The following is a 27,918-nucleotide window of genomic DNA, read 5'->3' on the forward strand; positions in this document are numbered from 1 at the left end:
AAAACAACAATTGTCTGTCACACTGTGTTGGAGTGTGGAGACCAAGTTCCCTTAAGACAGTGGGGAGCTCAAAAACACATCATACACACACACACACACACACACACACACACACACACACACACACACACACACACACACACACACACACACACACACACACACACACACTCTCTCTCAGAGGAAGAGAGAAATCAAAGCCTCGCTGTGCTTTGCAATGCTGCTGAGGGCCAGTGGACAGCAGAGCAGCCCTGCTGTGGATAGATTTGTCTGTCTCTACGGGGGCTGTGTCAGAAGCCTTATTTATAACCCCAGGCCCTGAACCCACACCTGAGCGCCTTGCTCTCATCAACACGTCACATCAGCTAGTCGCTGAAAAGATCTAATTTACATAAATATTCACACCCCTGAGTCAAGAATCACCTTTAGGAGCGATTACAGCTGTAAGTCTTTATGGGTGAGTCTATAAGAGATTTACACACCTGGATCGTACATTATTTGCCCTTTATTCTTTGAATAGTTTTTCAAGTTCAGTCAAATTGGTCGTTGGGCATTGCTAGACAGCCATTCTTAAACCATAGATTTTCAAGCCGATTTAAGACAAAACTAACTAGGCCACTCAGGAACATTCAATGCCATCTTGGTAAGCAACTCCAGTGTATATTTGTAGGTTATTGTCGTGCTGGAATGTGTCTCCCAGTGTCTTTTGGAAAGCCGACTGAAGCAGGGTTTCCTCTAGGATTTTGCCTGTGTTTAGCTCACCACTCTTATCAAATGTGTTCTTCACCACTCTAATCTACTGTGTTCTTCACCACTCTAATCTACTGTGTTCTTCCCCCCTCTAATCTAATGTGTTTTTCTCCTTGTAATCTACTGTGTTCTTCCCCCCTCTAATCTACTGTGTTCTTCCCCCCTCTAATCTACTGTGTTCTTCACCCCTGTAATCTACTGTGTTCTTCACCCCTGTAATCTACTGTGTTTTTCACCACTCTAATCTAATGTGTTTTTCACCACTCTAATCTAATGTGTTCTTCACCACTCTAATCTAATGTGTTCTTCACCCCTGTAATCTACTGTGTTTTTCACCACTCTAATCTAATGTGTTCTTCACCACTCTAATCTAATGTGTTCTTCACCCCTGTAATCTACTGTGTTCTTCACCCCTGTAATCTACTGTGTTTTTCACCACTCTAATCTAATGTGTTCTTCAGCCCTCTAATCTAATGTGTTCTTCACCACTCTAATCTAATGTGTTCTTCACCCCTGTAATCTAATGTGTTCTTCACCACTCTAATCTAATGTGTTCTTCACCCCTGTAATCTACTGTGTTCTTCACCCCTGTAATCTACTGTGTTTTTCACCACTCTAATCTACTGTGTTCAATAGAGTAATGCTGTGTCCTGGCATTCAACATGTCCTCATAGGAATACAACACAGATAGAACAAACCTCCATCCAAACACCATTAGCTCTGTAACATTCCCTCACCCAAATAGCCCCCACACATTCATAATAAACCCTTTCTATAACACCACCAGTGAGAGTCCTGTTTTTTCCCCCTGGTGTTGCCTATGACATGAAATCACATCGGTCACCCCTTCACGTCACAAACCATCAACTCACAACGCACAGATACTTGTCTCTCCTAGGATCCTGTCCGTCAACGGCCCATTGAGGAATCCGCCCCCCCAGGAACACTGAAAAACACTGTAGATAAAAATAGGTGGCTGAAATATTTATGGAGCTTGATGTTTTGGGTTGCCGGCCTAAAATAACCCCAGTGACTCAGCTTTGCGGACCTTTTGTTGCTGTGTTCAGCCAAAGTGACATGAGGACAATGTGGGAGCACATTGGCAGCACGTGGGCACCGCTATCCAGGATGGCACCTCTGTTTTGGGGCTGTCCTCCTCCCGCCGCCCTCCAAAAGGCAGAGAGGCAAGTTATCAGACTGACTGCCTCAACTCAAAGCCCCAATGCTGGATGAAAAAAATCCCAGCACCGCTTGACTTATGTAAACCACAGAAATCACACCAATATTGCATTGGTTCACAGGCGGTAGGTTGGGGGTGGAGGGTTGTGTATGGGAGTGGGAGTGGGGGGCAAGGATATGCTCCTTATTGGTTGATCTATAAATATGCTAATGATATGCCAATTCAGCATCAGTTGATAGAACATTCCAAAATACCATGGGAATGATTGCATCATAATACCAATTGCCAGGATTGGAGCTTCCAAGCCCGTTCTACTTATTCTAATTTCTATGGACGACACACAGACGACACACACAGACGACACACACAGACTGCTGTTGGGCTCATCCCGCCCCTCATCCCCAAAGAAATAGCATGCTGGGTGAGGGACGGGACACAGCGGCCCAGTCTCCTGTCTCCTACAGGGCCTAAATAGCACCGTCAATGACACAGCTCCACCCCGGCACACTGACAAAGAGGACAAATTACAGAGGGGCAACAGAGACAGCTGTGTATGTTCCAAAAACACACACGCACACACGCAAGCTATTCATCTCAAAGAACAGAACGCAACTGTATGAACAATGGACCCTGTTGCAATGGCTGACTCAAAGTGCCAGACCAAATGAAGCACTTTGTTTTCTCAGGAAATTTATCAAAAACAACTTAATTGTCAGTTTACACACTCCACTGTTCCCCTATCTATCTCCACAGGTTAATAACGGCCTCACGTCTCATCACAATGAATCTCTGTCTGCAACGAGCCCATTGAGGATGCCACAGACAGGAAATGATGCAGGATGAGATGGTAAACCGAATCTCCCGTCCAATTCTTCATTAACCATAGCGGTTCACGCTGAGCCTCGTTTTAACGCTGCATGTCAACGACATCTATTTATATACCGGCAGCTCAGCGTGCCGCCCGCATAAACATAAATATTTCACAAGCTACACGACGGACAATTTCTCCAACTTTTATAACTCTTCATTACGGAGGAACCCTGAGGCCAAAATATACAAATAAATAAATAGGTGTAGTTTGGGAAGTAGGCACCTGATGGTGAAGTTGGCGTCTAATTGGCTGTATCTTGAGGGGCATGTACTGTACACATGGCAAATGTCGCTACGCTTAGAATAAACCTGTGCTAAAGAACTGACTGCAATGCTTGTTTACCACTTGCTCCTGTGAGCGTGTAGTTCTTTATCTGATGTCTGTCGGCTGAAAGGAAAGGAAAGGGGGGATTCCTAGTCAGTTGTCCACCTGAATGCATTCAACTGAAATGTGTCTTCTGCATTTAACCCAACCCCTCTGAATCAGAGAGGTGCGTTGGGCTGCCTTAATTGACATCCAAGATTTTTGGACAATTTTTTACGCGTCCTTTCCTGATTTAGATAGGTTTCTGGTTATAATTTCCGACATTTTGATAGGGTATTTGTTAGTCACCATTTATACAATTAGATACATGCAGCTTCTCTTCTGCCCTTATATGTTGACCTAGAAGACTAAAGAAATCCTTGTCATTTTAAAAATCGATAGAATGAATGCGTCAACCTGGTTGACATCAGTAAAGTTCTCTGTCATCTCTGCTTTTTTTTGCAGAGCAAAGACATTTAGGGACCGGGGAGTAAATGCAATAACAAAACAAACTGGAAATATTTTCTGTGCAAAATGTCCAAATTACATTAGTTTGACCGGTTATAAGCAAATAGAAAGCTGTGAAAATGTCACATTTCTGATAAGATTTCAGTTAGGCTTGGATACATATTTTATGTGGTTGAAAAACTATCAGCTTTTATGATGCTGATAAAGACAATAACTCCACAGATGGTCCCTAACTGCACATTCACATTCTCTCAAGATGCTGAAAGAAATAAATCATATTTCTCCACATCTGTTCTCGAGTGAACATTTTGCATATAATTTTACTGCAAGAATTCTGGAAGAGTTAATATTAAGGCTATGTGAGAGGTTTTAGACCTACAGCAGTGGTGTAAAGTACTTAACTAAAAATACTTTAAAGTACTACTTAAGTAGTTTTTATGGGTGTGTACTTTACTATTTATATTTTTGACAACTTTTACTTCACAACATTTCTAAAGAAAATAATGTACTTTTTACTCCATACATTTTTCCCTGACAACTAAAAGTACTGGTTACATTCTGAATGCTTAGCAGGACAGGAAAATGGTCTAATTCACGCACTTATCAAGAGAACATCCCTGGTCATCCCTACTGCCTCTGATCTGGAGGACTCACTAAACACACATGCTTCGTTTGTAAATGATGTCTGAGTGTTGGTCTGTGCCCCTGGCTATCCGTAAAGTAAAAAAACAAGAAAATGGTTCTGTCTGGTTTGCTTAATATAAGGAACTTGAAATAATGTTTTACTTTAACTATCACTTTTGATATTTAAGTATATTTGAGCAATTACATTTACTTTTGACTTTGTAGTATTATACTTGGTGACTTTCACTTTTCCTTGAGTCATTTTCTATGAAGGCATCTTTACTTTTACTCAAGTATGACAACTGGGTACTTTTTTCACCACGAACCTACAGTCAGCGTCCATATTTCAGATTCCATCAGATTCCATTTAACCCATCGGAACAGTAGGCTACATTTCCCGTGACGTGCCACAGGGCTATTTGAAGTCCCCGTCTTGTGACTGTCGAATTTGTATAGCCCCTCACAATCATCACACATACAGTTGAAGTCGGAAGTTTACATACACAATTTAAAGGCAATGCTACCAAATACTAATTGAGTGTATGTAAACTTCTTACCCACTGGGAACGTGATGAAAGAAATTAAAGCTGAAATAAGTCATTCTCTCTACTATTATTCTGACATTTCACATTCTTAAAATAAAGTGGTGATCCTAACTGACCTAAGACAGGGAATTTTTACTTGGATTAAATGTCAGGAATTGTGAAAAACTGAGTTTAAATGTATTTGGCTGAGGTGTACGTAAACTTCCTACTCTTTTGCCACTTCACTAAATCTTTCCCAAACATTACTTTTCTGGCCTTCCCTTCTCTTTATTTTCAACTCTACATTTTGCAGCTTTTCTCTTATCGAATTAAACCCCAACATTGTCCTTTTTGCCTCTGTGGATCGACGTAAACTTATCTGCCCGCTCCCAAAAGCATTTGGCATGTAGGCTGTTTAGCGTGTGTAGGCTCCAAAGTTCAGACTTATGCACTAAGGTCAGAGAGCCTAAAATAATGAAAGAAAAACCTCAATGTAGCATATAGATATAAATGACACAACCTTCACTCAGCCCTCCCAGCCCTCGGAGAGAGCACACAGAACACCACGGGAGACCCGAGGGATGCTAGACAACATCTGTTTTTTTTTTTTTTTTACCTGGTAAGTTGATTGAGAACACATTCTCATTTAGAGTAATTACCTGGGGAATAGTTACAGGGGAGGAAGAATGAGACAATTGTAAGCTAAAGATGATTAGGTGGCCATGATGGTATGAAGACCAGATTGGGAGTTTAGCCAGGACACCGGGGTTAACACCCCTACTCTTACAATAAGTGCCATGGGATCTTTAGTGGGCACAGAGAGTCAGGACACCTGTCTAATGTCCCATCTGAAAGACAGCACCCTACACAGGGCAACATCCCCAATCACTGCCCTGGGGGCATTGGGATATTTTTTTAGACCAGAGGAAAGAGTGCCTCCTACTGGCCCTCCAACACCACTTCCAACAGCATCTGGTCCTAAAACAACATCTCTCTCAATACTATTCTATATTCCACTTTCCTGTCCTAGTGTCCCCGCCTGTCGCTGTATACAGTATATATTTACCCTGGCCTGGACATAGTCACAGTGACAGACTTATCACATTGATTTATTCTTGGATTCAGCCCCAAGCCATCTGTTTTCAGCCCTGCCTCTCCCCGGCCTTGAAGGGTTTGTGTCACTGTGGTGTATTGCAACGCAAGACTTTCCTACAATCTATTTAAACAATGTTTCACAATCTATTTCCCACAATCTACGCCCATAGAGATCACGCAGATTTCTGACTCACCTGTTGTGGTGGCCGTCGTGGAGGCAGAAGGGAATCGTCAGGACATGGAACGAAAGAAAGAGGTAATAACAATCAACACGTGATCTGATTTGAGTGTATATTCATTCAGACATGTTTTTGGTTAGTGAGCGGTCATGCATTGCAGTGGTTTGGACAAAACATCAACAGAGAACTGTTTAGAGGCTCCTCTCTGAACGAAATGTTAGCTATAGAAGAGACAGCGTGGAGGGATGTTTTTTTTTTTATTCAACAGAGAGGATAAGAAGACATGAAGAAGTCATGGACCTCCAACATACTAGACTAAGAGAGACACCGGGACACAGCAGAAAGGAAGACAGAGAGAGAGAGAGGTTTGGTGATGAAAGAAAGTGCCAGTGAAACTGGTGACACCGCATGTGGTGAGTGTGTGTGGTAGTTAGTAGCACAACCTGGACCACACGGGGTTAATGAGAACACTCCAGCACTGCCCAGACGCAGCAGTGCCTTGTGGGTAAGAGGAAACTCCCAAAAAAGCCAAACCACGCCCCTCGGACAGAGTGTATCTTAGTTAGTCAGTCAGGCTGTCTAGACTGGGCTATTGGGTCGGTCCCAGCCCAGCCGTAGAGCCACATGCCCATGCAAGGTACTGGTTGACTCCTCTAATCCTCCTAGTGAACATCACACGCCACTGCAACAAACCTTCAGACATTGGGGCCACCACCACGGTGAGGGGCTCTGTGGGGTTGGCGAAGCCAGGGAAGAAGGACTGGGCGGTGGGGTTCAGACCGGACCCTGGTGAGGTGGGGCTTTTGGTGGAAGAGGAGGAGCGGGACTTCTTGGGTATCTTCTGTGATGGGGATTTAGCCTCTTTGCCCCCCCTGGGGTAGAATTCAGGCATGGTTTTGGGGGAGCGAAGAGGGACTGGGCTGGGTGTGTCGAAGGCCAGGCCCACAGGTAGGGAGCGCCCTGGAGTGATGTCACTGAACTCAAAGCAGTTGTTGTTGTTGCTGAAGTGGTAGTCGTTGATGAGCCAGGAGCTGTCGGAGGGGGAGAAAGGGGGTGCGGTCGCTGTGAGCTCACTAGGCTTCTCTAATGGTGATAGGCCACGATCTGGTTGGTGGGTGGGGCTAAAACTCATGGCATCTTCAATATGGACATCCTGCATTGAGGTGTCATGATCAAACATCACTTTGACCCCTGACTCATGAACTGGGGAATCTAGGGAAGAAGTTGGGGAGAAAGCCTCTTTGTCATTACCCAGGCTGGCAGTCTCTGTATCCATAAGCAGGTCTTGGTAGCTGGCGGTGAATGGGTCTCCAGGACACGTGACCATGGGGAAAGTTCCTCTGAGCGAGAACTCTCCCTGACTGGTGGGCATGGAGACGGGGGCTGTAGGCAGGAGATCGCAGCCCATGGCAGGTGGAAGGGAGGTGGGGGTCATGAGAGGGAGCAGATTCTGGGTGAGAGATGGAGGGAAGAGGTCCTCACTGGCAGGGATCAGCCCCTCAGGGAGGTGAGCGGCAGAGGAGGGTACGAAGGGCTCGGCTGTAAACCCCCACTCTTCTGGAAGCTTCTTCCTGCTCTTGCCCCTCTTTCCCCTGGCTCCACTTCTCCCTGGCTCTTCCCGCTCCCAGCCCCCCACTATCCTGTCCCTGTCCTTGCGGGGGGAGACCCTGTGGTGGCCCTCTGACAGGATTGTGTTCTCAGCCTGAGTCTCCGGTTGGCCCCTGTCGTACACCTCGTCTCGGGGCCTCCTCTTCTTCTTCTTCTTCTGCTGTTGTTGTTGTTGTTTGCGGTCATTTACCTCGTTGCTCTCCATCTCCTCCCCCATGGCCAAGGCCTCTCGGTGGGGCCAGCCACAGTCAGGGGGGTCCTCGGGGCTGGCCTCCAGGTGGCTTGCATGGTGACTGATCATTGCGGAGAAACTTGGGGTGAACGGCAGGTCGGTGGGAATGCAAGCCTTGTCTGTCCAGCCATCGCCCAGGGCACCTTGTGTGTGAAGAGGGAAGAGAGTTTAAAGCAGGCATATACAGTGCATTCTGAAAGTATTCAGACCCCTGGACTTTTTCCACATTTTGTTACATTAAAGCCTTATTCTAAAATGTATTAAATTGTGTTTTTCTCTCATCAATCTACACACAATACCCCAAAATGACAAAGCAAAAACAGGTTTTTAGAAATGTTTGAAAATTTATAACAATAAAAAAAGATATATACATTTACATAAGTATTCAGACCCTTTACTCAGTACTTTGTTGAAGCACCTTTGGCAGCGATTACATCCTCGAGTCTTCTTGGGTATGATGCTACAAGCTTGACACACCTGTATTTGGGGAGTTTCTCCCATTCTTCTCTGGAGATCTCCTCAAGCTCTTTCAGGTTGGATGGGGAGCGTCGCTGCACAGCTATTTTCATGTCTCTCTAGAGATGTTCGATCGGGTTCAAGTAAGGGCTCTGGCTGGGCCACTCAAGGACATTCAGAGACTTGTCCCGAAGACTCCTGCGTTGTCTTGGCTGTGTGCTTATGGTCGTTGTCCTGTTAGAAGGTGAACCTTCGCCCTAGTCTGAGGTCCTGAGCACTGCTCTGGAGCAGGTTTTCATTAAGGATCTCTCTGTACTTTGCTCCATTCATTTTCCCTCGATCCTGACTAGTCTTCCAGTCCCTGCCGCTGAAAAACATCCTGATAGCATGATTCCGCCACCACCATGCTTCACAGTAGGGATGGTGCCAGGTTTCCTCCAGACGTGACGCTTGGCATTCAGGGCAAAGAGTTCAATCGTGGTTTCATCAGACCAGAGAATCTTGTTTCTCATGGTCTGTGAGTCCTTTAAGTGCCTTTTGACAAACTCCGAGCGGGCTGTCATGTGCCATTTACTGAGTTGTGGCTTCTATCTGGCCACTCTACCATAAAGATCAGGTTGGTGGAGTGCTGCAGAGATGGTTGTCCTTCTGGAAGGTTCTCCCATCTTCACAGAGGAACTCTAGCGCTCTGTCAGAGTGACCATCGGGTTCTTGGTCACCTCCCTGACCAAGGCCCTTCTCCCCCGATTGCTCAGTTTGGCCGGGCGGCCAGCTCTAGGAAGAGTCTTGGTGGTTCCAAACTTCTTCCATTTAAGAATGATGGAGGCCACTGTGTTCTTGGGGACCTTCAATGCTGCATAAAGGTTTGGGTAGCCTTCCCCAGATCTGTGCCTCGACACAATCCTGTCTCGGAGCTCTACGGACAATTCCTTCGACCTCATGGCTTGGTTTTTGCTCTGACATGTACTGTCAACTGTGGGACCTTATATAGACAGGTGTGTGCCTTTACAAATCATATCCAATCAATTGAATTTACCACAGGTGGACTCCAATCAAGTTGTAGAAACATCTCAAGGATGATCAATGGAGACAGGATGCATCTGAGCTCAATTTATAGTCTCATAGCAAAGGGTCTGAATACTTATGTAAATAAGGTATTTCTGTTTACATTTTTGTATAAATTAGAAAAATAAATAAAACTGTTTTCGCTTTGTCATTATGGGGTATTGTGTGTAGATTGCTGAGGATTTTTGTTGTTGTTGTTATCCATTTTAGAATAAGGCTGTAACATAACAAAATGTGGAAAAAGTCAAGGGGTCTGAATACTTTCCAAAAGGCACTGTACTCACTCTTTCACTCTCTCTTGCAATGCATTTCTCATCCAGACAAAAGCGTGAACTTCAAAGGCCTCAAAACCATATCCAACAGTGCAGTCTAAGACATGAGAGTAGTAATAGTCACAGTGTGCAGCTGTGGACGCTCATTGAAGGTCCATTCAACGTAACTGAACTGGCTCTGTACAGGGGATGCAACTTGCCACTGAACACTCAAAATGCAACATGGGTATAAATCACTCAGGCATTCTAATTGGCCCGTTGCCTTTGTACTCCTGTGTGAATGAATAGTCACAGGGAGGGCTTTAATGGTAATACTGTGACTCAGTGTTACCCTAGGGACATGCTGGAGTACTGAATGGGATTTTAGGAGGAGGAGAAAGATGTGTTTACTTCATAGTGAGTGGGTGATTGAATGCAAGAAATACAAACATAAACATAGGTATTGGTCAAGCACACAGAAACAGGCACAGTACAATACACAGTACAATGCACAGTACCATACACAGTACCATACACAGTACCATACACAGTACCATGCACAGTTCAATACACAGTACAATATACAGTACAATGCACAGTACAATACACAGTACAATGCACAGTACAATACAATACACAGTACAATTCACAGTACCATGCACAGTACGATGCACAGTACAATACACAGTACAATACAAAGCTATGAAAAGCAGGAAACACAAAATATCTTTGTACATTTCTAGAACAACATCATGCAGTAAATCAGAGGTAGAGTTTTATTTAAGCAATAAGGCCAGAGAGGGTGTGGTATATGGCCAATATACCACGGCTAAGGGCAGTTCTTATGCACGACACAACGCAGAGTGCCTGGCCACAGCCATTAGCCGTGGTATATTGACCATATATCACAAACTCCCGAGGTGCCTTATTGCTATTATACACTGGTTACCAAAGGAATTAGAGCAGTAAAAATACATGTTTTGTCATACACGTGGTATACGGTTTGATATACCACGGCTGTCAGCCAACCACCCAGTTTAGAATGTACAGTATAGCCATCCATTAAGATCTATCATATCTTGATTGATACAGGATTGTTTCTTTTTCTGGACTGTTTGGAATGATGAGGTATCTAGTTAAATTCTAGAGCCCCATGCTGCCAAGTTGCTCAGTAAAGCTGTGCTCGTTCTGAGGATTGGAGGAATGGAGGAATGGAGTGATGGAGGGGGATGGGATTTATAGGAATGATTACCCAAGGCTGGATCAATGTGCCTCAGTTGTCTCTCTGAATAGTGGAACTGTAACGGAGCATCTCTTTGTGGTGCCCTATAACGTTTCTCTCTTGAGAGTCATATTTTACATGCATCAACCCACACACACACACACACACACACACACACACACACACACACACACACACACACACACACACACACACACACACACACACACACACACACACACACACACACACACACACACACACACACACGACAAGACTGATGTAATATGTTAGAGCAGAGACGAGTGACAATAAAGCAGCACTTAGAGCCGTTCCTTCAATGCTCTGGAGAGCTGTTAATGTGATGAACAGCAACAGGAAGGTAGCCGTCGTGGTTCTGTCTATGTACAGAGCCATGGTTTGATGTGGTACAGCATCCCTACAGGTTGCAGGTGTCTGGCTGTGCGACTGGCTCCATGACTAATGCAGCGGAAGGATGTCGTTTGGCATGTACTGGGAGTCACTGCAACACTTCTGTTCCACTGGGTTCCTAGCACTTCCCCTCGCAACCTTGCTCAGCGCACACACGCTTAGCTAGCTAACTACCATGCTAGGCTAACGGTAACATTGGGAAACATAAGGCACCTCACCATAACCATGACTAAGACGTAACACATGAATACGTAATGACTTCTGCAGCAGAGGATGTTTTGTTTACTAATTGTTGTGGTAGTTATGCTTCCCATGAGTTAGAGTGTCTCTGACGAGGGAGGGGTGTGCTGCATTGTTGAGTCATATCAGCCAGGACACTTTTTTCCCCCTCACTAGCAAGAGGGTCTTTCAGGGATAAACATTAATGCAATATGCATTCAGATATTGTACTGATCAAATTAGTTTTGCCATATCGAGTTCCGAATCAATTATTCTCTACAACACAGGCAAGCTCTCGAGTCTGGAATCATTCCAGAGGCAGGATTGTGAACAGATGCCTGCAAAGTTTATCTTTCACCCTCAGGCTTTCAATCCGTTTGCACCCTACAACTCTTTCACACAAACAGGCTAGTGGGACATGGTACAGACCACTTACTGTGTAGTAACCTAACACTGGGACACGGTACAGACCACTTCCTGTGTAGTAACCTAACACTGGGACACGGTACAGACCACTTCCTGTGTAGTAACCTAACACTGGGACACGGTACAGACCACTTCCTGTGTAGTAACCTAACACTGGGACACGGTACAGACCACTTCCTGTGTAGTAACCTAACACTGGGACACGGAACAGACCACTACCTGTGTAGTAACCTAACACTGGGACACGGTACAGACCACTTCCTGTATAGTAACCTAACACTGGGACACGGTACAGACCACTTCCTGTGTAGTAACCTAACACTGGGACACGGTACAGACCACTTCCTGTGTAGTAACCTAACACTGGGACACGGTACAGATCACTTCCTGTGTAGTAACCTAACACTGGGACACGGTACAGACCACTTCCTGTGTAGTAACCTAACACTGGGACACGGTACAGACCACTTCCTGTGTAGTAACCTAACACTGGGACACGGTACAGACCACTTCCTGTGTAGTAACCTAACACTGGGACACGGTACAGACCACTTCCTGTGTAGTAACCTAACACTGGGACACGGTACAGATCACTTCCTGTGTATTAACCTAACACTGGGACATGGTACAGACCACTTCCTGTGTAGTAACCTAACACGGGCCTCAGTTGTGCTATAGCTATGTGAACCATGGGGTATTAGGAGAATGCTGAGTGACAATAGCCACAACATTATGACATACAGTATTCTATACCATGGGAAGGTCTATGGTGTAAGGTATTCCCAGCAGGGTTTTCCCCCGGTGAGTGGCGTGAGATAACCACAGCTCTAGCTATAGCGCCCCTCAGTGGACAAGAGAGGGTATTAGCAAAGAAGTTCCATTGGTGCCCTGTGTGAGGATGCTCTAGTCTAGTCTTCACAGGAGTGGAGTTGGGGTTGGACTGGGAGATGAACCCCACAGGGGGGGTATTCCTGATGCTCTAAGCCCATAAAGCCCTCAGCCAAAACCCAGACCTCATCAACTGAACTGGGCATGAGGTATGGAGGAGGGGTAGGGGCTGGCTGCCGCTGGGTATACCGGCACCGGTATGATGAGACATTCAGATATATAAGTGGGGTGATGGGATGGGCCGGGCTGACAGATGGCAACGGCTATTCAGGATTTGTGGCACACCCTCTAGTTTGCATATTGACTTTTACAAATGCCATACATGCATGCCCAATAGGAAACAGACAGACAGAGAGAGAGAGAGCGAAAGACAGACAGACAGACAGACAGACAGACAGACAGACAGACAGACAGACAGACAGACAGACAGACAGACAGACAGACAGACAGACAGACAGACAGACAGACAGACAGACAGACAGACAGACAGACAGACAGACAGACAGACAGACAGACAGACAGACAGACAGAGGCAGATATACTGAAAGACATACACATAGGCCCTAAGAGCTGGCTTAAGATGTTGGTAGGTACTGAGAGGTACATAACTTGGCACTGAGGTAAGTAGGTACTGAGAGGTACATAACTTGGCACTGAGGTAGGTAGGTACTGAGAGGTACGTAACTTGGTACTGAGGTTGGTAGGTACTAAGAGGTACGTAACTTGGTACTGAGGTAGGTAGGTACTGAGAGGTACGTAACTTGGTACTGAGGTAGGTAGGTACTGAGAGGTACGTAACTTGGTACTGAGGTAGGTAGGTACTGAGAGGTACGTAACTTGGTACTGAGGTTGGTAGGTACTAAGAGGTATGTAACTTGGTACTGAGGTACTGAGGTAGGTAGGTACTGACAGGTACATAACTTGGTAGTGAGGTAGGTAGGTACTGAGAGGTACGTAACTTGGTACTGAGGTTGGTAGGTACTAAGAGGTACGTAACTTGGTACTGAGGTACTGAGGTAGGTAGGTACTGAGAGGTACGTAACTTGGCACTGAGGTAGGTAGGTACTAAGAGGTACGTAACTTGGTACTGAGGTACTGAGGTAGGTAGGTACTGAGAGGTACGTAACGTGGTACTGAGGTAGGTAGGTACTGAGAGGTACATAACTTGGTACTGAGGTAGGTAGGTACTGAGAGGTACGTAACTTGGTAGTGAGGTACTGAGGTAGGTAGGTACTGAGAGGTACGTAACTTGGTAGTGAGGTACTGAGGTAGGTCGGTACTGACAGGTACGTAACTTGTTACTGAGGTACTGAGGTAGGTCGGTACTGAGAGGTACGTAACTTGGTAGTGAGGTACTGAGGTAGGTAGGTACTGAAAGGTACGTAACTTGGCACTGAGGTAGGAACTGTTATTGATATGTGTGTGTCTTAGTGTGTGTTTCCCTCTACCTGCAGATATGTCCTTGGGCTTCTGGTGCTCAGCGATGCTGGGAGGCCTCTCTGCCGATAGTAGAGCCATCCCCATGTCCATATTCACTCCCATGGCAGGCTGGGAGAAACCTGCCACACAGAGATGCAATCAGCATCCGTACTCGCCAAAGGTCTCTGAGTAGTATGATCTAGGATCAGCCCCACCTCTGTCCATGTAATCCTATTCATTGTGATCTAAAAGACAAAGCTGATTCTAGATCAGCACTTCAAGTCTGAGACACTTTGTGAATACAGGCCCAAAGCCGATTGAACTGATCCCGATACAGAGTCAGACAAATGTCACACAGACCAGGACCAATCAGAGCTTAGATCAACCTCTGAGAGAACAATGAATAGGTTGAACATTAGTCATCGCACAGGCAGACAGAACGAGACGTTATCAATCTGAAGAGCTCATTGAGGAAAGTTCGAAAGATGATTTAATGTAGAACGAGGCCTTTCAGATGCAGAAACGAGGGACGGAGACGTGAAAATGAGCCCCCCTAAATTCAGTTATATTCATCAATAAGGGCCCCTGAGTCAGGACTGCCTAGCAACACTTTCTGAGGCGAGTGCAGTCCGAAATGTCAGACAGCGAGAAAGTGACACAGTAATGCAGCGTTTCCCAAACTCTGTCCTGGGGTCCATAAGGGGGGCACGTTATGGTTGTTGCTCTTAACACTACACAGCTGATTCAAATAATCAAAGTTTGATGATGAGTTGGTTATCTGAATCAGCTGTGTAGTGCTAGGGGCAAAAACCAAAACGTGCCCCCCTTGGAGTCCCCAGGTCCCAGTTTGGGAAACGCTGCAGTAATGAGAATTCCGTGCGTGTGTTCCCTTTTGTGTGTGCATGTGTCTGTGTGTGTCTTTGAGTGACTAGGCCTACAGCAGTGATTCAGTCGCACCGAGATGACAAATGCCATTAGGTTGTGGTGGGGTTGTATCTGCCGTAGCTGTAGACGCACAACTCAACTCAGCCCATAACTCTCAGACCAGCACAAATTAGGCCAGTTACAACTCCTAAGCCACCAATGTGGAAAAACAGAGCATGCTCAGCTCAAGGGGCACTGAGTAAATACTCTGTAGTATGGCAACCAGTTTATAATAGCAATAAGGCCCGAGGGGATGTGGTATATGGCCAATATACCACGGCTAAGGGCTGTTCTACCCCACGACAAGACGTGGAGTGCCTGGATACAGCCCTTAGCCGTGGTATATATACCACAAACTCCCCAGAGGTGCCTTATTCCTATTATAAACTCGTTGCCAACGTAATTAGAACAGTAAAAATACATGTTTTGTCATTCCCGTCTCATTCCCGCTGTCAGCCAATCAGCATTCAGGGCTCAAACCACCCAGTTTATAAATAAATGTTTTACATTCATTGCATAGTCTTTGTAATGTATTACACTCAGTTTACAATCTTTTTTAGCCTGCACACATTCATATTGTGTGATTGTATACGTGAAGTGTTTCTGATGGATGGTATCGTATTATTCTGGCAAAAGCATGTAGGATGTGTGTAGCTCAAGTATTGACAACTGAATCAAAGACTCTACCTGAGGAATCTCCTATCAGTCCACTATCCATCATCTGGCGAGGGTTGTTGGGCTGGGAGCTCCACTGATCAGGGACGCCCGCCATGGAGCCTGGACAGAGAGAGAGGGAGAGAGATAGAGGGAGGGAAGAGGGGGGACAGAGGAAAGGGCATGAATAACATAGGATCAGAGAGGGGAAAGAGAGGGAGAGAGAGAAAGAGCAAGAGAGAGAGAGAGGTGGGTGTGACTAAGCATGAGACCCTCCACTCCAAACTGAACAGTACAGTACTCTCTTTAAGGGAGAACAACACATCTCTTTAAGGGTGAACAACACATCTCTTTAAGGGTGAACAACACATATCTTTAAGGGTGAACAACACATATCTTTAAGGGTGAACAACACATCTCTTTAAGGGTGAACAACACATCTCTTTAAGGGTGAACAACACATCACTTCAGTCACACCTGTAGGAGTTGAGTTCAAATCTCAACTAGCTTTCCAAATCAATATATAAGATATGGTTCAGGATAAACATGATTTAATGTACAATAGTGCAGTATCAGGTGTCTTACCTGAGAGGAAATCTGTTGCTGCAAAGACCTGGTGCTCTGCCGAGTTGGGACGCACTTCCACCTGTGGTTCTGGGCGCGAAGCTGATATCTGTCCCCCCGGTGTCACTTTAGAACCTGAAGTGTCGGGAACACAGATCACCTCACATTAGTTCCACTCTCTTGCAACACACCGCAACCCCCCCACTCACTGTACAGAACAAACACAAAAACCTCACTCACTCACCTGTATTTTCCACTCTACATAAATATATAACAAGCCTGTTAAATCTAAAACAGCATTTGATATTGGTAATTCTCTAGCCCCTCTCTCTCTCTTTCCAGTGCAGTCTCAGCTGTATCGCTGTGTAAGCAGTAGCTCTGTGATGATCAGTGGCTGCACTAGTCTGGGCCGTGGTGACGTCTCCCTGTCTGTGACTGGTTCTGTCCACCCCTCCCGCCCCACCGCCCCCATCCCAGGGCTTTGGATCCTAACTCCACTATCTAGGCCCTCCGCCTGATCGCCAAATCCGATGTGGCTGTTATTTGGCCGTTGTGAGAGAGAACACCCCACCCCCCTGTATCCCTGCAGTTACAGTGAGGGTGACAGTGAAGCGGGTGGACAGGACGACACCCAAAGTCATAAACACAGCCCCGCCGCATCCAAAAGCCAGACAGGGGCTCAGGGGGGCAGGCGGGGGGAATTTGGACTTCCAGACGGGCCACGGGACTTTTAGTCGGTCAGAGAGGGCACTGATTAATTCGAAAGCACCGGTGTGTCCTCACATGTTTTATGTGTGTGTGGGTGTGAGTGTGTGTGTGTGTGTGGGTGTGAGTGTGTGTGTGTGTGTGTGTGGGTGTGAGTGTGGCTCAGACTTCAATAATACATTAACCTATTCAGAGAGACAAGAGAAGACACAAAGAGTCGAACCAGATAGGCTGTTTGTATTTGTTAATTTATTATGGATCCCCATTAGTGCCCTGCCAAGGCAGCAGCTACGCTTCCTGGGGTTTATTAGGGATCCCCATTAGTTCCTGCCAAGGCAGCAGTTACTCTTCCTGGGGTTTATTAGGGATCCCCATTAGTTCCTGTCAAGGCAGCAGCTACTCTTCCTGGTGTTTATTATGGATCCCCATTAGTTCCCGCTAAGGCAGCAGCTACGCTTCCTGGGGTTTATTAGGGATCCCCATTAGTTCCTGCTAAGGCAGCAGCTACTCTTCCTGGGGTTTATTATGGATCCCCATTAGTTCCTGCTAAGGCAGCAGCTACGCTTCCTGGGGTTTATTAGGTATCCCCATTGTTTCCTGCCAAGGCAGCAGTTACTCTTCCTGGGGTTTATTAGAGATCCCCATTAGTTCCTGCTAAGGCAGCAGCTACGCTTCCTGGGGTTTATTAGAGATCCCCATTTGTTCCTGCCAAGGCAGCAGCTACTCTTCCTGGGGTTTATTATGGATCCCCATTAGTTCCTGTCAAGACAGCAGCTACTCTTCCTGGGGTTTATTATGGATCCCCATTAGTTCCTGCTAAGGCAGCAGCTACTCTTCCTGGGGTTTATTAAGGATCCCCATTAGTTCCTGTCAAGGCTGCAGCTACTCTTCCTGGGGTTTGTTATTGATCCCCATTAGTTCCTGCCAAAGCTGCAGCTACTCTTCCTGGTGTCCAGCTAAATTAAAGCAGTTATATACAATTAAAACAACATTACATTTCACAACACATGAAGTGTGTTCCCTCAGGCCACAACTCTCCTACCACATATCTACAACACAGAATCTGTGTGTACGTGTGTGTGGAGTGCATATGAAATCGTGTATGTATGTGTCTGTGTCTCTTCACAGTCCCCGCTGTTCCATAAAGTGCATTTTTATCTGTTTTTTAAAATCTGATTCTACTGCTTGCATGAGTTATCTGATGTGGAATAGAGTTCCATGTAGTCATGGCTCTATGTAGTACTGTGTACCTCCCATAGTCTGTTCTGGACTTGGGGACTGTGAAGACACCTCTGGTGGCATGTCTTGTGGGATATGAATGGGTGTCTGACTTGTGTGCTAGTAGTTTAAACGGACAGCTTGGTGCATTCAACATGTCAATAATTCTCACAAATACAAGTAGTGAAGTAATGGCGCCGGAGGGGATGGCTGCCGTTTTACGGGCTCCTAACCAACTGTGCTATTTTGTGTGTTTTTTCGCATTGTTAGTAACTTATTTTGTACATAATGTTGCTGCTACCATCTCTTATGACCGAAAAGAGCTTCTGGACATCAGAATAGCGATTACTCACCTCGAACTGGACAAAGATTTTTTCTTTAATGAGTCCGACAAAGGATATACTGCTTTGTCGAGACAAGGCCCAAATCCCCGTCATCCGCGTGAAGAAAAGACAGAGAAAAAGGGTGAGGAGCGCAGAGTGCCTTGTAAGAATTTGCAGACGAGTAGGTAAACCACCACTATCCTCCGTATTATTGGCCAACGTGCAATCATTGGAAAGCAAACTGGGCGATCTACAATTAAGACTATCCTACCAACGGTACATTAAAAACGGTAATATCTTATGTTTCACCAAGACGTGGCTAAACGACGACACGGATAATATAGAGCTGGCTGGCTTCTCCGTGCATCGGCAGTACAGAGCAGCTACATCAGGTAAGACAAGGGGAGGGGGTGTGTGTCAATTTGTCAATAACAGCTGGTGCGCGATATCTAATATTAAAGAGGTATTGCTCGCCTGAGGTAGAGTACCTTATGATAAGATGTAGACTGCACTATCTACCAAGAGAGTTCTCATCTGTATTATTCGTAGCCGTCTATTTACCACCACAAAACGAAGATGGCACTAAGACCGCTCAAACACCAACTCTATAAGGCCACAAGCAAAGAAGAAAATGATCACCCAGAAGCGGCGCTCCTAGTGGCTGGGGACTTTAATGCAGGCAAACTTAAATCAGTTTTAACAAATTTGTACCAGCACGTCACATGTGCAACCAGAGGGAAAAAAACTCTAGACCACCTTTACTCCACACATAGAGATGCCTACAAAGCTCTCCCTCGCCCTCCATTTGGCAAATCTGACCATAATTCCATCCTCCTGATTCTTGCTTACAAGCAAAAACTAAAGCAGGAAGTACAAGTAACTCGCTCAATACGGAAGTGGTCAGATGACACGGATGCTACGCTACAGGACTGTTTTGCTAGCACAGACTAGAATATGTTAAGGAATTCATCCAATGGCACGGAGGGGTATACCACATCAGTCACCGGCTTCATCAATAAGTGCAACATTCGCATCGAGCTAAAGGCTAGAGTTGCCGCTTTCAAGGAACGGAACACTAATCCAGACGCTTATAAGAAATCCCACTATGCCTTCAGACGAACTAACAAACAAGCAAAGCATCAATACAGGATTAAGATTGAATCCTACTACACCGGCTCTGACGCTCGTCGGATGTGGCAGGGCTTGAAAACTATTACGGACTACAAAGGGAAACCCAGCCACAAGCTGCCCAGTGACACAAGCCTACCAGACAAGCTAAATGCCTTTTATGCTCACTTCGAGGCAAGCAACACTGAAGCATGTATGAGAGCACCAGCTGTTCCGGACGACTGTGTGATCACGCTCTCCACAGCCGATGTGAGCAAGACCTATAAACAGGTCAACATTCACAAAGCCGCGGGGCCAGACAGATTACCAGAATGTGTAGTCAAAGCATGCGCAGACCAACAGGCAAGTGTCTTCACTGACATTTTCAACCTCTCCCTGACTGAGTCTGTAATACCAACATGTTTCAAACAGACCACCATAGTCCCTGTTCCCAAGAAAGCAAAGGTAACCTGCCTAAATGATTACCGCCCCATAGCACTCACGTCGGTAGCCATGAAGTGTTTTGAAAGGCTGGTCATGGCTCACATTAACACCCTCATGCCGGAAACCCTAGACCCACTCCAATTTTCATACCGCCACAACAGATCCACGGATGACGCAATCTCAATCGCACTCCACACTGCCCTTTCCCACCTGTACAAAAGGGACACCTATGTGAGAATGCTGTTCAGTGTTCAACACATTTTTTACATTTTAGTCATTTAGCAGACTATCCAGAGCAATTTACAGTAGTGAATGCATACATTTCATATATTTTTTTGTACTGGCCCCCCGAGGGAATCGAACCCACAACCCTGGCGTTGCACACACCATGCTGGCGTTGCAAATACCATGCTCTACCAACTGAGCCACAGTACACACATAGTACACACAAAGCTCATCACTAAGCTAAGGACCCTGGGACTAAACAACTCCCTCTGCAACTGGATCCTGGACTTAGTAACGGGCTGTCCCCAGGTGGTAAGGGTATGCAACAACACATCTGCCACGCTGATCCTCAACACTGGGGTCCCTCAGGGGTGCGTGCTTAGTCACATCCTGTACTCCCTGTTCACCCACGACTGCGTGGCCAAGCTCGACTCCAACACCATCATTAAGTTTGCTGATGACAGCCTATAGGGAGGAGGTCAGAGACCTGGCAGTGAGGTGCCAGGACAACAACCTCTCCCTCAATGTGAGCAAGACAAAGGAGCTGATCTTGGACTACAGGAAAAGGCGGACCGAACAGGCCTCCATTAACATCGACGGGGCTGAAGTGGAGCGGGTCTAGAGCTTCAAGTTCCTTGGTGTCCACATCACCAACAAACTATCATGGTCCAAACACACCAAGACAGTTGTGAAGAGGTCACGACAACGCCTTTTCTCCCTCAGGAGACTGTTTATTATCTATGCATAGTCACTTTACAAATTACCTCAACTATTTATTTATTTTATTTTATTTCACCTTTATTTAACCAGGTAGGCCAGTTGAGAACAACTAACCTCTACCCCCGCACATTGACTCAGTACCGGTACCCCCAGTATATAGCCTCGTTATTATTATGTCATTTTCTTGTGTTACTTTTTTATTTTATTATTTTTTTTACTTGAGTTTATTTAGTAAATATTTTCTTAACTCTATTTCTTGAACTGTATTGTTGGTTAAGGGCTTGTAAGTAAGCATTTCACAGTAAGGTCTACATTTGTATTCACCAGTTGTATTTGATTTGATTTGATAAAGTCAATCTCTCCTCTACATTGAGTGAAGATATATTGACAGAGGCATTCAGGGGAGTTAGAGGGACATAAATTAGGTTACTTACATTATGACTGCCAACGCCCCAAGGACAATGTACATTTGACACAGCATTATAACAACTCAGCGACACAATGGTAGGGATTATCTGAGCAGAGCTTGGGTCACTGATAAGTCACTGTCTCAATGCAGCCTTGGAATGCTAACATTGCAGAGATTTTTACGTTTGCTCCCTTGACTTTGTGCCAAAGGGATAGAGGAAAAAGAACTTGTTTAGAGGGAAGAATATTTCCTTATTGTGCTGTATTACTGTCCAAGGGGCTGACATCTGGCAGAGTAGTTTTGAAATGGAATTAGTGGCTCCTGGCAAGAAAAAGTGAATATGTCTGAAAAATAAAAAAAAACACAGAAGTCATAGCTATCAATCAATCAATCAATCAATCAATCAATCAATCAATCAATCAATCAATCAATAGCTTTCACTTTTCACAATGTATAGTCAAGATAGCTTCGCAAAGCAATGAGGTACTGAGATGAGATGAACCGGACCAAACAGTGTCTGAATGCCTCCAGTACAGACCATGATAAGGCATGTTTTGTGAGCCTCTCTCCAGGAAACTGGGACAGAGCACTCAGGGGGCTTGGAGCTCTAGAAAGGTCGGCAGAACTAATAAATCAATGGTAAGAAAAATTGTGACTGATCGAGAAGTTTTATGCTGTGAGAGGACATTGCTTGGATCTTTACGAAGATGGGAGGCGAGGGAGCATTGAGGACAACCCAGATGAGAGAAAGGCCTGGGTGGGTTTACCAAGGGTCACGAAAGCATCCGAAAACAGCGGGACACTGACAGCTCCCGGCGGCCCAAGTCTCCAGAACCCACACACATTACTAAATAAATCAACTTCAGACTGGGGGTGCGTGGGCGGGCGTCTGTGCCCAAACATGCCAAGTCATGTAGCACTCGTAGCAGCCTGCCCCTGGAACCCAGTGTGGGGAGCGAGGCTGCATGACCTCCCATTGTTCAGTCAACAAGCTGTGAGCTGTTGAAATACGCCAGCCCAACTGAACACAATGGGTTTGTTTGAGGGCATTGGGGAAAACAAAACAAGGCAAACATGAAGGGGGCCCAGACAGAAAGAGAGAGAGAAGGGGGGGTGGAGTAGAGGGGAGATATTGGTAAACCATAAGTTAGGGCTTTTTGGGCCAGTAACAAGAAGAGCAGTGAACTTTTAGATGACTTTGCCTGAAGTTTTATAACTGTGGCCCTTTTTCCATCCATCTATCCCCCTCTTTCTCTCTCTCTCTCTCTCTCTCTCTCTCTCCTCTCTCTCTCTCTCTCTCTCTCTCTCTCTGTCTCTGTCTCTCTCTTTCTCTGGCTCCTAGCGTACTCTATGGCTCTGTCTGACCCAGATTACTACTGCTGCTGCTGTTTCTGTGGGCAGAGGTTCTCAGTGTGTGTGTATGTACCATGCCATCTATATATATATCCCTGTCATGGTTCAGCTGAACAGGCAGCATCCTACAGGGTCAGTCAGGCTGGCTGTCCGAGTCAGAGAGAGATAAAGTCCCTCTGAATGTGTATGGACGGGTGTGACACAATCACCACATCCACCTCAGTCTCTAACACAACCCAGTAACATTCTGTTCTGCCCATCTCAGTCTCTAACACAACCCAGTAACATTCTGTTCTGCCCATCTCAGTCTGTAACACAACCCAGTAACATTCTGTTCTGCCCACCTCAGTCTCTAACACAACCCAGTAACATTCTGTTCTGCCCACCTCAGTCTCTAACACAACCCAGTAACATTCTGTTCTGCCCATCTCAGTCTCTAACACAACCCAGTAACATTCTGTTCTGCCCACCTCAGTCTCTAACACAACATGTTACATCTCCCTGTCCCACAGTATAGTACTCCACCAACCATTTTGAGAAGCTCTAAATGTGGATTTAATGTCATTGAGATGAGGGATCAGAACTTTACATGTGGAAATGGCGGAAGATGAAAGAGCTAGCTTCCACTACAGAGGACATCAATGAGGAATGATGATACACGGGTGTGCTTTCCCAACCTACGGGATTAAAGGCAGATCATGAATATGTAGAGGCTTTAGCCACATTTCTTCACATTTCTTCTTTGTATGTTATTAGGATGAAAAGAGCGTCAGGATTTGGTGTGTTTTACAGTGGGAAGGCAGAGCAGGCAGTGCAGAGGATAGTGGAGCAGGGAGGCAGAGCAGGCAGTGCAGAGGATAGTGGAGCAGGGAGGCAGAGCACGCAGTGCAGAGGATAGTGGAGCAGGGAGGCAGAGCAGGCAGTGCAGAGGATAGTGGAGCAGGGAGGCAGAGCAGGCAGTGCAGAGGATAGTGGAGCAGGGAGGCAGAGCAGGCAGTACAGAGGATAGTGGAGCAGGGAGGCAGAGCAGGCAGTGCAGAGGATAGTGGAGCAGGGAGGTAGAGCATGCAGTGCAGAGGATAGTGGAGCAGGGAGGCAGAGCACGCAGTGCAGAGGATAGTGGAGCAGGGAGGCAGAGCAGGCAGTACAGAGGATAGTGGAGCAGGGAGGACCGTCCCTCCTCATTAAGCACATCTGCTATGGGGCCATCCAGCCGCTGCTGCAGCCCCCAGCTGTAAGTAGGGCACCCTGTCCCATATAGCTGGAACTAGAGATCTCCCCCTGGAGCGGAGAGACAGAGAGAAGCCGGCCAAGAGGCCACACAGCAGCGCTAGCCAGGCCCCTTGCTCCGCTCAGCAGAGAACATGAGAGAACTCCAGTCTCATGAGAGGAGAGGAAAGGGTACGAACAGGTTGAGCTAACCTTTTTATTTTGATCCCCTTTTCTCCCCAATTTCGTGGTTTCTAATTGGTAGTTACAGTCTTGTCTCATCGCTGCAACTCACATACGGACTCGGGAGAGGCGAAGTTCGAGAGCCATGGGTCCTCCGAAATACAACCCAACCAAGCTGCACTGCTTCTTGACACAATGCCCACTTAACCCAGAAGCCAGCCACACCAATGTGTAGTAGGAAACACTGTACACCAGGCGACCGTGTCAGCATGCACTGCGCCCGGCCCGCCACAGGAGTCCTTAGCGCGCGATGGGACAAGGACATCTCTGCCTGGCCAAACCCTCCCCTAACCCAGACGACGCTGGGCCAATTGTGCGCCGCCCCATGGGTCTCCCGGTCGCGGCCGGCTGCGACAGAGCCTGGACTCGAACCCAGGATCTCTAGTGACACAGCTAGCCTTAGACCACCCCGCCACTCGGGAGGCCCTGGGTGTGAGTAAAGTTAAATGAAAAAAAGAAGGGTACAGCTCTACTAAGTGTACAAAGGCTGTTAGACAAGGACATTAAAACAGTTCCCTGTACTGTATCAGTAGGAAAGCCAAGTGAGTTTTTGTGGTAATCACTATTTTCCTATATCGGTCTCCCGTACCTCTTGTGTTGATAAAGGACCTTGATTAATGATCAAGTGTCCTGCCCTCATTAATAAGTCTAGGAAACATTATTCTTCAGAAACATCATTCCTCAAGCAGAGTACTTAATTGCAGTTAAAACTATTCCCCATTTCAATAAGTTCATGATTTTAATCAAAGTGCTGTTTGTGTACGAGACAAAACGTGGAAGGTTAAGACGTAGGTCCGTTCAGGGGCGGAAATCCCGGGGGGGACGGGGGGGACACGACCCCCCCATCCTGGGAAAAATATGATTTGTCCCCCCCAATATATCACTGAAACATAACTATGTAATTTAAATAATATTAATAATACGCAATGAAAGCAATTGTGCTGATTATAGACACTTAATAGCGCGTTTTTAAGTTTCAAAAGATTGCGACCCCCCCCACCCTTTGCCTCAAAATGGTTTGATCCACTGCCAGTTCCTTAGTTGGCAAGGTAACAGAGGGGTCGTGTCTACTTTCTGAAAGGCACTCAATGAACGTAACTGACATGAGGTTAATCCAGTCAATCAACTATTGAGCTAGCTAGTTCCTATTCCATTTATGTGGCCTCGTCAAAGATGGAATCTTTGCTATCGTCAATTTACTCGAAGATCAGCATGCAGATGATGTAAGTTAGTGCTTCAAAGTCCCTGTGATAAGGTTAGCGATAAACTGAAGTCCAAACTGAACAGAACTACACTCTCTTCTACCATTGTCTTAAATATATTTAATGGTCTCGTTGCAAAAGCTAAATTGTCGCAAGGGAACTTTTATTTATTTATTTTATTTAACCCGGGTAGCAAAGATTATAGCAAACACCACTGAAACGGAATTGGTGCTCGCTTGCTTTGCAAATTCAGCTATTGTTGGAAGCCAGCCAATATGAAACAAACTATTAAAATTACAAAAGGTTGCAGCATATGTTGTGTAAATGGTGAACTCATACAGCTGTCAACTCTTGTCATTTTAATCCGTTTCACATTTGCTAGCTACCTTTTAGATCGAAGCCCAAATAGAATGATAAAAGATAAGATGATAGAAGCCCATCTCCTACTGTAAATAACCTACACACTGTGTGTGTGTGTAGCCAGCCAGCCAGGTAGGAAAATGGCAGAAAAATAAAAGACGGACATCAGAGTATTTTTCAGTACACCAAAATGCAAAGTAAGAACCCTAATAGCCTAATATCTCAAAGACTAGTTGATAAAATGTTCATAAGAAAGAAATGAAATTCTAATGGAAATGTTTCACAATGATGTCATTAGGCAGAGCAGGCAACAGATGGCACACAGACAGCAGAGTTGGGGACAGATATGCAGGGACAGACTGGCAGAGACGGAGTCTCAGGTAAGTTTGTTGAGTCTTTGTTTGGCAACATTATGAAAGGTTCTCAATTTTTTGGACTTGTAAAATAGGAACATAATTGGAAAATGCCATGGATACCCCCACTCTCAACTTAAACTGGTGACTGAACTAAGATTTGTTAAAGGCAATGGTATTGCTGTTGTGATTAGTTGTGTAGTTTTGGGTACCGGTAGTTAGGAGTACGGCAAACACCTTATTTCTTTGGTTCCTCAATATACATTTACCATATTACAATGTAGGCTATGTGTTACAGCACTACTTTTGGTGTCCCCCTCAGGAATTGCTCTTGAGAAAATTTCATGTAATTGTCCCCTCCAAAGTTGATATCAGATTTTCGCCCCTGGGTCCGTTACCGTTAATTCTCTGACCTCTACAAAAGAAAAGTTAAAAAGCCTTGTTATGTAATCAGACAAGCAGTTCCAGCCAACACCAGGCTCCTGAAACAGAGTGACATTTCTACCTTTACGTTCCACTGTCATCTGGCAGTTTTAATTTTAAACAATGGCAAAAAAACACTCAGCATTGAAATGTTGCTATGGCAAGAAAAGCATAGCACTACCACTCTCTCTCTCTCTCTCTCTCTCTCTCTCTCTCATCTTTCAATAAAAGGACAAAAAGAGAATTAGGTGGAGTGAATTAACATTTCATCAGGGGCGCAACTTTGGTCATAGAAGTGGGTGGGGGTATAACATATTAACAAACAGCCAACCCGACCGCTTGGAGGCGTCCGCACGGTCCTAAAGCACACCGTTGCCTTGTTGTGTATCACATACCACTGATAAAACTGGAGGGGGACAAAAATGCAATTTCAGAATGTGTGGGGGGGGGGGGGGGGGTGGACATGTCCCCCCTGTTCACAGTCACACCAGCCTTGGCTTTAGCTCCCCCTCCTGTCCAGCTCAGGCGTTCGGCGTCGCCGGCCTTCTAGCTGCTGCTGAACCTACTGCTGGCAAACACCCTTCACTCATCAACCCCGGACTTGTCTCGTCATCATTACACACACCTGGTTCCAATCACCACTCTATCACTGTATATATACTCCCTCTGTCGTTTGTCTTTGTCGGTCATTGGAAATGTTACTTGTTAACCTGAGAATTTCCTGAGTACTTTAGTAATTTTTGCACTTTGGGTTTTGTCCCGCTTTTATATATATATATGAGTGCTTTAATAAATTCAGTAGTTCTAAACCTGTGACTGCCTCCTGCCTACTCTTTTCTACACATGTGACACACCCCTGCATTTCATGATACAGTTGAAGTTGGAAGTTTACATACACCTTAGCCAAATACATTTAAACTCAGTTTTTCACAATTCCTGACATTTAATCCAAGTAAAAATTCCCTGTCGTAGGCCAGTTAGGATCACCACTTTATTTTAAGAATGTGAAATGTCAGAATAATAGTAGAGAGAAAAATTTCTTTCAGCTTTTATTTCTTTCATCACATTCCCAGTGGGTCAGGCGTTTACATACACTCAATTAGTATTTGGTAGCATTGCCTTTCAATTGTTTAACTTGGGTCAAACGTTTTGGTAGCCTTACACAAGCTTCCCACAACAAGTTGGGTGAATTTTGGCCCATTCCTCCTGACAGAGCTGGTGTAACTGAGCCAGGTGTGTAGGCCTCTTGCTCACACATGCTTTTTCATTT

General features: G+C 45.6%; 1 protein-coding gene across 8 annotated transcripts in view; it reads right to left on the bottom strand.

The window, feature by feature from the left end:
* The window catches only part of LOC106579667 (uncharacterized), a 136,749-nt gene that overhangs the window by 56,443 nt on the left and 52,388 nt on the right, over nt 1-27,918 (bottom strand). For 7 of the 8 annotated variants that reach the window (XM_045702769.2, XM_045702775.2, XM_045702770.2 and 4 more), the window contains 4 exons: nt 16,376-16,489; nt 15,824-15,913; nt 14,242-14,352; nt 6,688-7,977 (listed from right to left, as the gene is read on the bottom strand). In XM_045702769.2, the coding sequence (XP_045558725.2) occupies nt 6,688-7,977; nt 14,242-14,352; nt 15,824-15,913; nt 16,376-16,489 (1,605 nt within the window). The remainder of the gene's footprint in view (nt 1-6,687; nt 7,978-14,241; nt 14,353-15,823; nt 15,914-16,375; nt 16,490-27,918) is intronic. The other variant, XM_045702773.2, reaches the window with a different exon arrangement.

Source organism: Salmo salar, chromosome 19 (assembly GCF_965601325.2).
Source record: "Salmo salar chromosome 19, fSalSal1, whole genome shotgun sequence".
NCBI lineage: Eukaryota > Metazoa > Chordata > Actinopteri > Salmoniformes > Salmonidae > Salmo > Salmo salar.